Source organism: Peromyscus maniculatus, chromosome 19, assembly GCF_049852395.1.
Source record: "Peromyscus maniculatus bairdii isolate BWxNUB_F1_BW_parent chromosome 19, HU_Pman_BW_mat_3.1, whole genome shotgun sequence".
Lineage (NCBI taxonomy): Eukaryota > Metazoa > Chordata > Mammalia > Rodentia > Cricetidae > Peromyscus > Peromyscus maniculatus.
Window position 1 is genome coordinate 52,313,414 of NC_134870.1, and position 12,672 is coordinate 52,326,085.

A 12,672-nucleotide genomic window follows, 5' to 3' on the forward strand; every position below is an offset into this window, starting at 1 on the left:
AGCGGCACTGTGTACCGTGCCGGAAAAGCCATGAGGCACAACAAAACCCACTACAATTAGAGTTTATTAAGGGAAGGGAATAGGAAAGAATTGCATAGGCCTATGGAAAGACCATGCAGGAAGAGAGAGGAGAAATACGTGGAACCCAGTTTTATAGGTGCCCCCCACAAGCGCATATGGGTTTACATAGCTATGCCACGCATGTGCATAGATTACGTGCTCACACTGTGTGCACATTACATAGGACATAAGGCCTTGGGATGACTAAGCATCTTGCCCACGCATGCACACAGTCGTGTAGCTGGGGGAGTGGCTAGGAATGCTCACACTTGAAGCTCTGCACCTCATTAAACCAGTTATGGTGGTCCCACTCCTGAAACCCTAGCACCCAAGAAAGAGGTGGAGGCAAGAGGGTCAGAAGTTCAAGGTCACCCTTGGCCACAGAGTGAGTCTGAGTCCAGTTGAACTAAATGAGACTCTCAAACAAATCAACAAAAACCACTCTCGATGAAGGCAGACGGACACGGCCACTAGGTACCGACGGTGACCCAGGCCTCAGTTAAATGTGTTCATTGAATACAACTCCAACAGAGATGAGACTCAGAGAAGAGGATACAGGGTCGGGTCTCACAGGGAGAAGGCAAAGCTGGCAGGACTCGGTGACAAAGCCAGAGGGCAGAGGAGTGACAGGTCAGAGCGAATCTTAAACTTCCAGATGGCTGGACATCGTGGTTGAGCTGGGGTATACAATGACACGTCACTCTCGGTCGAGAAGAAGTGGAGTCATTTCTTACGAGCAGGTGGATGAAGAGACGGTTCTGATACCATGGAGAGAGTAGTGCAGAGACAGAGATGGGGAGTCTCGGTCGGGGTCAGGCAGCGCCGGGAACCACAGGTACAACAGATTAAGGCTCCAAGGGAGAGAGCATCTGGCACAATACAGGGAGATGCCAGGGTTTCTGGAGCAGGTGGAGAGAGAGGATTCCGTGAAGACCCAACAGGAGAGGTCAAAACGTTTGGAGATCTGGGAGAGGCAGCGCCATGGTAACCAAGGAAGCAGCATGAGAGACTTCATGGATGTAGCACAGGGATCTGATGAGAAAGAAGCAGGAGTCCCACCACAGCATTGAGGCCCTTGGCAGCCCCAGCGAAAGCAGATTCCATGGCAAAGTGGAAGCAAAAGCCAGCAAGAAGGCCACTGAGGAATGGTGGTCAATGAGCAGGCAGAGAAAGCGTGAGAAAGGAGAAGAATGTTTGCCTGGGTGGCTGCTATGGTGATTGTGTCAGCTGAAGGAAGCTTAGCAAGGTTGTGGGAGAGACTGGAGCTTGCTCCGGGCTGAGGGGAAACAGCCCTGGGAGAGAGCAACAATGGGAAGGGAGTAAGGGCATCTGATGGACACGGTCCTTGCAGAGGCGGGAAGGATGCTACAATGCACCAGCAGTACTTAGAAAGGAGTGGGGGACCGCTCTCCCTCTGAGATCAGGTACCCCACCTCTGCAATGGGCGCTCATGGGCCATGTGGGAATGTTTTGAGAACTGAAAGAAGGCATCCCTCCACAGGTGGGTTTCAACACTCAGCCAGTGTCTTTGTGCAGTGTACACACTACACAGCTGTGTATAGTGGTCCCATTATCGATGCCCCAGAGGGATCAGACTGATTTAGTCTTCAAGAGAGAAATCTAGCAATATAGATTTAGAGTTAAAACACTTCTTGTTTCTTAATCTATTTTACAGCCCAAGGAAAGAATTCCTTCCTGCCAAACAAACAAAACAGAACTCGAATGTAACTGAGCCAAAGATACTTAGAGTAGCTTGATGGAACATGCTTGTAACTTCAGCCCTTAGGAGGCAGAGACAGGTTGGCTCCAAATTCCAAACCAGTCAGGGCTATGTAATGGGATTGTATCCCCAAAAGAAAACAACACATGCACACACACACACACACACACACACACACACACACACACACACACACCTAAACACCCAAATACCTAACAAAAGAACCACAGAATGGGATACTGTATAGTTATTAATAATGACACTGTACATTTAGCTTTTCTAAAGCCTAGAAATGCCTTGAGAATGTATAGAAGTAAACTCTATCAAGTGACCTTTCCTACCTGGTAACCTCAGTTAGTAGTAACCCTGAGTCATTTTGAATCTGTCCACCTGATGAGGACAGCGCTGCCTTGGGCAAGGACATGTATTCTGAATAGTGAGTAGGTCTTGGAGGCTCTTGCTCAGCTCTGACCGGCTGCATTATTCCCCTCCTGGCTTGCAGATCTGCAATATAATGAATGCTCCTGCAGAGGACTTTTTTGCGTTCCAGGTAAGCCATTTTTATTTGTTCTCTTAGCCATGGGACTTTTTTTCTTTCTTTCTCTGAAAAGAGCATTAGAACACACTAGGATCTGCCTACTTTCTTGGGGATGGGGAGGAGATGCTAATTGAATAAATTCCAAGGTCCCTTCTAATTTCAAGACACATGCATCTTTTTGACCTTGCAAACTTTCTGACCTCAGGACCAGTGCCTAGGCTACTTCCTGTCTGGGATATTTCTGATCCTGGCATCTAACATCATGCCTGGCTCGTGCTAAGCCTGACATCTTAGGGATGGGAACCATAGTTCCTGGCATAGGGAGTTCACAGTGTTTGTAGGCAGCTAAAGCCACGCAAGACCCGAGTTCTGTCCTCTCAGAGCTGAGCCAGGCCATTGAGATCCAGCCACAGCCCCGAGTCTACCCCAGCTACCCGAGCAGGATGGAAGTGGGGGAGCCTGCAGCCCTGCCGTTCTCTCGTAGAAAGAGCCCCTGGACGAGTCTGGATGGATGATTAAAAACGTGCTGTCCATGCCAATCGTCAACAAGAAGGAAGAGATCGTTGGCGTGGCCACGTTTTACAACCGCAAAGATGGGAAGCCCTTTGACGACATGGACGAGACCCTCATGGAGGTGTGCGATGCTGGGCGGCCCTTGGTGGGTGGGGTTTGGAGTCCACCAGCCTCAGGCTTGGTCTCCAGAGCGTCGTGGTGGGGGACACTAGTGTGCAACTGCCTGACCGCAAGGAAGGATGGGGGGCCATAGTCCTGAGGAGCCTGGAGAGCCATTTTTTCATGCCCCTTCCTCACCGCCCCATGTCATTAATTTACTTCACTCTTTGGGGTGGTTTTAGGTTCACGTGAGAACTAATGAGAAAACACAGATTTCCTAAGTGCTTTCTGTTTACTCCACACACTTCCCTTTGTGACATTATTATTTTTTTTTATAAACCTTTGTTTAAAATGCATTTGCCTCCATTACTTTATCACAGCCTGCCTGCCCCCCACAGCTTGGCAAACCCACTTTATAGCTGACAAAACAGAGGTCTCAACAGTCTTACCCTTGGTCAGCATCAGGACCCAGGCCGCCTTCGCCTCTAATTCTCTCTTTCTTCGCAGTCTTTGACTCAGTTCCTGGGCTGGTCAGTCTTGAACCCTGACACTTACGAGTCCATGAACAGACTTGAAAACAGGAAGGATATCTTCCAGGACATCGTAAAATACCACGTGAAGTGCGATAACGAGGAAATCCAGAAGATCTTGGTGCGTAGCCGCCGTTCCTTGTTTCCACATCTGGTAGAGTATGCCATGGAGACGTGCCAGCCTGAGGCCAGCTGTGAAGCCCAGGAGGCACAGCCTGGCATACGTGGGTTCATCCCTGTCTCTCCCACCTAGCACAGAGATGCGACAGGCCTCAAAGCTGGATGGATGGGTAGGTGAGCACCAGAGAGTAGCCATTAATGACTGACTGCCCCAGGAACAGAAGTCCTTGCAAGGTCACCTCTATCTTGGGTCTTGACAGCACTAGAAGCCCACTTTTCCCTGGGCTCAAGACTGACTTGGCACTAGAGACCGCAGCAACCAATCTCAGCCCTTATTCTGGCAGGATGCTTGTATCTGGCAAACCTGTGGGTCGGGGCCATTTCTTAGAGCCTTCCTTCTACAGGGTCACTCACTAAAAAGTCCCACACATGTGACAAGAGTTTGGTGAGCAGAGCGGTAGTTCAGAGAGAGTAGGAAACCTTTCCATAATGATACCATTTTGTAATTTAGGGATGGAGCTGAGGCACAGTGGCAGAGTGCTTGCCTAGCATCATGAAGCTCCAGGTTTGATCCTGAGTGCTGTACAACTTAAGCATGTTAGAGCACACTGTAATCACGGCACTTGAGAGGTAGAGGGTCAAGAGTTCAAAGTCATCTTTGGTTGCATAGTGAGTTTGAAGCTAGCATGAGCTCCATAAAATCCTGTCTCAAAACAAAATACAGTTCACGCAGCAAATTCCCATTTATGGATATGTTCCAGGCTTCATATGCATTAGCCCCATGGGGAGCAGGGAAGGATTCCTTACCTAATGCAGAGATGAAGAAATTGAGACCCCAAAGAGGGAGAGGACTTGGCCTCCTATCATCTAGTAGGAGAAGAGTGTTCTCACTTAACCTTCGTCAGGAAAATGAACTCCTGTTCTTAAAGGATGGCTCAGGAGGTGGCAAGCCCCCACCGGACAGTACAGAAGCTCTCGTGTATCAGGGGAGCTATTGTGAATGGGGAGATGGATACGTGAGGATTGGTGGTTCATTGTTCCTGGAGAGCTTGGTGCTAAATAAGCCAAGAGCCTACAAACAAATTGAGTTAGTCAAATGGCTTGGGATATGCTACCCAGCTGAAATCCCAAGACCTTGGTTATACACATCACACACTGAAACATCCAAAACCAATGTTCTCAGAGGTCTCCCTTCCCTTCCCTTCCCTTCCTTCCCCTCCCCTCCCCTCCCTTCCCCTTCTCTCCCTCCTTCCCTCCCCTCGCCCCTCCCACTTTCCTCCCCTTCCCCTTTTTCTTCTGTTTTCTGAGACATAAGTAGTCCAGGCTAGCCAACCTTCCACCTCCCAGTGCTGGGGCTGCATGTGCATTCCGGGTTTGCTTTGCTTTGCTTTGCTTTCTTTAGAAAAGGACTCACGTAGCCCTGGCTGGCCTCAGATGTGCTCTGTACTTGAGACCGACCTTGAACCTCTGATCCTCTTGCCTCTCTTTACCTGAGATTACAGGTGTGCACAACTATGCCTAGGTTCTGCAGTAACCCAGGGCTTTGTGCACGCTGGATAAGCTCTCCACCACTGACCTATATCCCCATCCCAAGGCCAGTTCTTAATCTTAGAAGATGCCAGAGAAAATCTTATTATTTCTTATCCATTCATGGTCAGTTTGCAGGAGAAAACACCACGTTTAGAAGAAATGCCTCAGGGTTTGCTTGATTCAGGCCACAGTGCCAGTCAGATGCTGCATACGTGGACCAGAAGGACACATAGCTTCAGTGAAGCAGTTGGAAATGAACAGATTTCACTCTGGAAATCAGAAACAGTGAACAGGGCCCTTGATCTGGCACAAGGGGACAGAGGCCCAGCGAGGGAAGGAGCTTGTCTCAGGTCACACAGCAAATGAAAGAATCAAGACTGTGGTCAGACCTTTATTATTCTCAGTCATTAGTAACAATACAAATATTAACAGCAAAATTATTTTGTTAGTACTACACTGTGACAATACCTTACACACTTACGTTAGTTGTACTTTGGTTTGCTCAGGGATAGTTTTACTATATAGCCTGGGCTTCTCTGTATGGCTTCCGGTGCCTTCAAGTCTCAGATGTCCCTGCCACAGCCTCTGAGTGCTGGGACTGCAGATGTGTTCCACCGTGTCTGGCTAGTTCACATATTTGGTTTAAAAACAAGACCCAGGCGTGGTAGAGCATACCCATGACCCCAACACTCAGGAAGCCGAGGTTGGAGGGTGGGATGTTGCAGGCCAGCAAATCTGAGCTAGCCTGGGCTGCACAGTGGGACCCTATCTCAAAAACAAAAACTTGAGGGTGTAGCTCAATGCTAACATGCTTGCCTTGTATGGGTTCCAATATTAAAAAAAAAAAAAAGACTGAACAATCAAATGATTAGTTATAGGCTTTGATTATTCCCATTTCATAGATGGCAGAATTAAGATTCTAAGGCATTTAGTAACACAGCTAGAAAGTGTTTTTTCTATTCACAGCCTGAATTTTTTTTTTTTTTTTTTTTTGGTTTGGTTGGTTGGTTGGTTTGGTTTTTCAAGACAGGGTTTCTCTGTGTAACAGTCCTAGCTGTCCTGGAACTCGCTCTGTAGACCAGGCTGGCCCCAAACTCACAGCAATCCCCCTGCCTCTGCCTCCCAAGTGCTGGGATTAAAGGCGTGCACCACCACTGCCTGGCTTCACAGCCTGAATTTGAATGTAGGCCTCGATGGCTCTGAAGCCCAGGACTGATTCGTCAATAAAGGCCAAACAGCAGTCTCTGGGCGCTTCTGCTGGAGGAAAGAGCAAAGCAGAAGTGGGGTGTGGAGGTCTCCTTGGGTTCCTGAGACAATAACCTATTGCATTTTCTCTGCTGTTTTTGTTCATGGCAGAAAACCAGAGAGGTGTATGGGAAAGAGCCGTGGGAATGTGAGGAGGAGGAGCTGGCTGAGATCCTGGTGAGCAGCTTGACCCTGGTGCAACAGGGTTTGGGCATCCCTTCACCCTGCTTGGCTTCTCTCAGCAGACCTGGGGGAGGGGCCCAAGAACACACCGTGCCCCTTAATCACTGGACTCCGCTCCCATCCAGCAAGGAGAGCTTCCAGATGCGGAGAAATATGAAATCAACAAGTTTCACTTCAGCGACCTGCCCCTCACGGAGCTTGAGCTGGTGAAGTGCGGCATACAGATGTACTACGAGCTCCGAGTGGTGGACAAGTTCCACATCCCGCAAGAGGTGAGGCCCAGAGCCCCTCGCCACCCCCGGTCCACACTCTGCAGCCCCTTCTAGCTCGGAGCTCATCGTGTAGTCCAGTCTGGCCTTGAACTTGTGGCTGTTGGTCCTGCCTCAGCCTCCGGTGTGCTGGGACTCCAGGTGGGAGCTACTACATCCAGATCACTCCCCCATCCCACCCCACCCCCCACCCTCGTCCCTCCTTGACTTTAAAAGAACAGCTTGGTCTGTAGAGCATGTGGGAAGAGTGTGTGCTCTGCATTGGGGATTCAGAGAATGTGCCTAGGACTTGGCTGGGTCCTCTGTTAGAGAAGGCACTGTTCTTTTGGATCAAGGTCCTGAAGTTCTCGCGTGGGTGGGAGACGTTCATTAAGTTCATGGAAACAGGGCTCTTTCACTGCAGGATTCCATACAAAGGTGCACTGTGGGAGAGTGTGTGCGAAGGAAAGGGTGCACAAAACCTTCTAGACTTTGAAGGCAGCGGTTTTCAAAGTACCTGCCCAGACCACCTCAGTCCTGGCCGAACCACTGCCGAGATGCTTTACACACCCATACATCCCACAGTCCCAGACACAGAGCATGCTATCAGCTCTAAGAAATCTGACCCTAATGGGACCTCCAGGGATTTCAAAGTACACTCCCACTGTAGAACCATGGGATTAAACAGTCCTTTCTCCCAGGACCATTGCACCCCAGGCACTCTTAGGGATCACGGATGGAGCTCAGTCTGTGAAGGATGTGGGCAGCTCACAGTTACCTGTCTCTAACACCATGACAGCATGTCATAGTGCCGAGCAATAGATGACTTTCCTAATGCTTCTCCATCTGTGGCTCCTCTGCGCTGTCTGGGTCACTGATGGGGTCGGAGGACCTTGGGTCTCCCGAGGGAGGTCCTGGCCACCTGGGCAGGGGCATGCTGCCTCACTGACATGTATGTTCACAGGCCCTGGTGCGCTTCATGTACTCACTGAGCAAGGGCTACCGGAGGATCACTTACCACAACTGGCGTCACGGCTTCAACGTGGGGCAGACCATGTTCTCCTTGCTGGTGGTACGGAGGGCCGTGGGGTGGGGCAGTCACAGAGAGGCCATTTTTATGTATTGATTTTTTTTCTTTTTCCTTCTTCTTCTTCTTCTTCTTCTTCTTCTTCTTCTTCTTCTTCTTCTTCTTCTTCTTCTTCTTCTTCTTCTTCTTCTTCTTCTTCTTCTTTTTCCCCCCCGAGATAGGGTTTCTCTGTGTAGCTTTGCGCCTTTCCTGGATCTCGCTCTGTAGCCCAGGCTGGCCTCGAACTCACAGAGATCCGCTGCCTCTGCCTCCCGAGTGCTGAGATTAAAGGCGTGCGCCACTGCCGCCCGGCTATTTATTGACTTTTAAGAATTGTGAAATTCTGTCTGGGAATGTAGTTTAGTGAGAGAGTACTGGCCTAGGAGGTTCAAATCCTAGTATGGGGGGGGGGGGAGAAAAGAATCGCAGAAGTAATACAAGCATAAAAAGAGCTCCATGAAAAGCCGGGTGTGGTGGGGCATGCCTGTAATCAGGACACGCAGGAGGCCAGAGCGGGTTAGCCTCCACCATCTAGCCAGGCTCTCTCAAAACACAAACAACCACAAAACTCCAAGAATAGACAGGTGTATAAATCTTACCAAATTTTCTTTTTGTACAACAGACACACACACACATACATACACACACAGCATACATGCCATTTATTTTATGACCAATGGAATAATATATAATATATATATACATACATACACACACATGTATATATATATATATCATACATTGTTATGTTCTTCCATTATATCTGTCAACCAGATTTTTTTAAAAATTTATTTTAACTTTATTTTATATGCATTGGTGTGAAGGTGTCAGATCCTGGAGATCTGAACTTACAGACAGTTGTGAGCTGCCACGTGGGTACTGGGAATTGAACCCGGGTCTTCTGGAAGAGCAGCCAGTGCTCTTAACCATTGAGCCATCTCTCCAGCCCCCATACCAGATTTTTTAAATTTTATTTTCATTTTCTGTGGATGAGTATTTTGTCTGCACAGTGCACTGTATGTGTGCAATGCCCAAAGGGACTTGAAGAAATCATCAGATCCCCTGGAGCTGGAGTTTTAGACTATTGTGAGCCACCATGTGGGTGCTAGGAATTGAACCCAGGTCTTGTAGAAGAGCAGCCAGAATTTTTATCTGCTGAGCCATCTCTGCAGCTCCAAGATTCTTTTAATATATAAACACATACCCACATAAAACACATCTTCTACTATATGAAACATAAAAGTTACCACAGAAGTCATTTTTAGATGTACAATCCAGGGACATTAAGTACATTCACAATGTTATGCTGTGTTTACCATGATCGATCGTCTCTGGGACATCATCTTCTCAAACAGTAGCTCTGTACCCATGAAACAATAATGTCAATTTCTCCTAGCTGCTAGGCAACTCCGCTTAATCTTCTCTCTATAAACTTGACCACTCTAGACACTGTTGTAAGTGGAAGCATACAGCATTTGTTCTGTGTCTGACTTATTTCATTTAGCATAGTGTCTACAAGGTGTATCCAATTAAGTTTTTACTGCTGCGCAAAACACTTGTCCTTTGCAATCTGTGTGTGCGGAGGGGGGTTGTTCTAGGACACCTCTTTATACCAAAACTTCGTGTATGGTCAAGTCCCTTATATAAAACAGCAGAGTATTTGTGTGGAACCTCTGCCTCCTGTATATTCTTGTTTGAGATAGGGTCTTGAAATGTAGCTCAGTTCAACCTTGAAGTTGAAAATAAGAATTAAAAAATATCTTTTGGGTCCACAACTGGTTAGACCCACAGATATGGAGCCCATACATACAGAGGGCTGATTGTAATTGCTGTACTATAATTTCTTTATACAATATCCTATTGTTGAATATGATGGCTGTTTTTTAATCTTCTACTATGACAAACATTGCTACAATATCTTTGGGTGGCCTTGGTATGCTTGCGTCAATATTTTTTACTCAGAAATTTCAGAGATCATCATAGCTCATGGAAAGTGTTTCTCTATACAGCATAAGCTCCTTGTCTACATTCCTGCCCCTCGTGACCAGGAAGGGCTAAGCACTAGGACTTGGGAGCAGGAGTTCTAGCTAGGCTACAGAGAGTGATGCCAGCAATCTTAAATTTGGCTTTTCTTCCTTTCCCTTTTCTTCTGTCTCTCCCTACCCTCTACGTGTGCGTTCGTGCGTGCGTGCATGCATGTGTGTGTGTGTGTGTGTGTGTGTGTCACTGTGTGTTTGTATGTGTGTGTGTGTTTAGTGTGTGTGTGTGTGTTTGTATGTGTGTGTGTTTAGTGTGTATGTGTGTGTGTTTGTATGTGTGTGTGTTTGTATGTGTGTGTGTTTAGTGTGTATGTGTGTGTGTGTTTGTATGTGTGTGTGTTTAGTGTGTATGTGTCTCTGTGTGTGTCTGTATGTGTGTGTGTGTTTAGTGTGTATGTGTCTGTGTGTGTGTGTGTGTGTGTTGATACAAGGTCTCATGTCACTCAGGCTTGCCTTAATCTCTCTATGTAGCGTGAAGATGGCCTAGAACTACTGATCTTCCCGCCTCCATCACCATAGGCATGCAGCATCACCACACCTGGCAATTTGGCTTCCTTCATGACGTCAGTGTCAGCTCCACAGAGTTCTCCCCACCTTCACATCAACCTCAGCACAAACAACACTGAGATATTTGAAGCATCCCCAGAGAAAAATCCTGGGTGTACCTTGACTGGTAGACCAGGTTTGGAAAGGCAGCTCTACAAGCCTGGCCACGTTCAAAAGACTTCACAATAACATAATGGCTGCAAGGTTTTCAATGATCGTTACGTCCAACCCCCGCCACTTCCAGGGCACAGCTACAGAGGTCTGATTAGGATGACATGGGACTAGAGTGCTCAGCATCCCTGTTTACCCGGAGTTGTCTCAGTTCGGTACTGAAACTCTACAGCCTGAGTGGAGCAATCCAGTGGTCACCCCGTGGAGCTGGAAACAGAATGAGATCAGACCTGGCTGGGGACATAGTTCGCTTGGCAGAGTGCTGGCCTAACACGTACAGGTCCCTGGGTTTGATCCCCCAACTGTGCATGGTGGCGCGTGCCTGTAAAGTGGAAGCAGGAGGACCAGACAGACATTCAAGGTCATCTTCAGCTACATAGAGAGCTCTAGGTCAGGACCTACAAGATGGCATGGTGGGTAGAGGCGCTTGCTGCTAAGCCTGATGAGGTGTGTTCTATCCCCATGAACTCCTGGGAGAGAGAGGGAACCAGCTCCCAAAAGTTGTCCTTTGACCTCCACATATGTGGTGTGGCACATACAGGCAAACACACACACACACACACACACACACACACACACACACACACACACAGAGAGAGAGAGAGAGAGAGAGAGAGAGAGAGAGAGAGAGAGAGAGAGAGAGGGAAATAAGTATAGCAAAAATTTTTTTAATGAGTTCTAAGCAAGCCTGGGATACATGAGACACCGCCTCAAAAAGCGAAAACAAAGGAGCAGACTTACATGTGTAGGCTCCAGCCTTGCCCTGTCCGCCTGTCTCTCTGCCTTGCTTCCATCCCACTAACCGGTAGTGACTTCTACCTCTAATACCCTTCCAGACAGGAAAGCTGAAGCGGTACTTCACCGATCTGGAGGCCTTGGCCATGGTCACTGCTGCCTTCTGTCATGACATCGACCACAGAGGCACAAACAACCTCTACCAGATGAAGTGAGTCAGCTCCTACCACTGCACCCCTCCCCGCCCCTCCCCTCCCCCCAGATTCATTACCCAGAAGTGTATAATCCCTGGGCTGGCTTACCAGAGAAAAGCCTCTCTACCCATAGCCTCCCACTTTCCTTGCACTTAGGATCTAGGTTTAGTCCTAATGTAAATGGAATAATGATTTCCCAAAGATGTCCACATCCCAAATCCAGGGGCCTGGGAATGTTGACTGGTACTCAAAAGGGACTTTTCAGCTGTGGTTCAGTGGAGAAGCTTGGGATGCGAACCCAGGATGACGTGCAGGGCTCCTGCAGTCCGAAGGGTCCTGACGAGAAGGAGGCAGGGAGTTAGGAAGAGCTAAGGCTCCATCTGCTGCCTTTGAAGATGTCAGAAGGGTCTACCAGCAAGGAAAGCAAGTGGCCTCTAGAAGATGGGAAGAACACGGAGACAGACTCTCTTCCAGGGCCTCCAGAAGGAGAGCACCCGGGGGCCCCACATTAGCTAGCTGAACTCCAAGGCTGAAAGGAGCTACAATGTATTGTTTTACACCAGTAAGCCAGTGACATTTGGTTACTGTAGCAACAGGACATGATAACTTTGTACTCTTTCCCTCTTCCCTGTCTTGTGTGTGGAACTAATTTCAGCCAACACGTTAGTCATTGTGAAAGTTCATTCAGTCACCTTGTATTTGTAATGCTCCTGGGGTAATGAGCTGTATTTAAAAAAAAAAGACTAATAATCGTAATAATAATGATCATGATGATGACAAAAAAAGACAGCCCCCATCTTAACCAAATTGTATATTCCAGTTGGCCCCTGAAGCATTGTCCTTGAAGAACAGTCTCATTGAAACTTCATGATATAAGTTTTGAGCTGGATAGACCACAGGTGTTACCTCAGTGTCTTTTTTTTTTTTTTTTTTTTTTTTTTTTTTTTTTTTTTTTTTTTTTTTAGCTGAGGATCGAACCCAGGGCCTTGTGCTTGCTAGGCAAGCGCTCTACCACTGAGCTAAATCCCCAACCCTCTCGGTGTCTTAAGTAGGTTTCCGGTGCTGTGATAGACACCATGACCAAAAGCAACTTGGAGGAGAAAAGGGTTTATTTCATCTATAGCTTATCATCCAT

The 12,672-nt window shown here is 47.8% G+C and overlaps 1 protein-coding gene across 1 annotated transcript in view; it reads left to right on the forward strand.

The window, feature by feature from the left end:
- The window catches only part of Pde6a (phosphodiesterase 6A), a 65,218-nt gene that overhangs the window by 29,570 nt on the left and 22,976 nt on the right, over window positions 1-12,672 (forward strand). Inside the window, exons 8-14 of the mRNA XM_006985142.4 lie at window positions 2,283-2,330; window positions 2,803-2,952; window positions 3,438-3,581; window positions 6,467-6,532; window positions 6,664-6,810; window positions 7,751-7,858; window positions 11,445-11,554. Coding sequence (XP_006985204.1) covers window positions 2,283-2,330; window positions 2,803-2,952; window positions 3,438-3,581; window positions 6,467-6,532; window positions 6,664-6,810; window positions 7,751-7,858; window positions 11,445-11,554 — 773 coding nt within the window. The remainder of the gene's footprint in view (window positions 1-2,282; window positions 2,331-2,802; window positions 2,953-3,437; window positions 3,582-6,466; window positions 6,533-6,663; window positions 6,811-7,750; window positions 7,859-11,444; window positions 11,555-12,672) is intronic.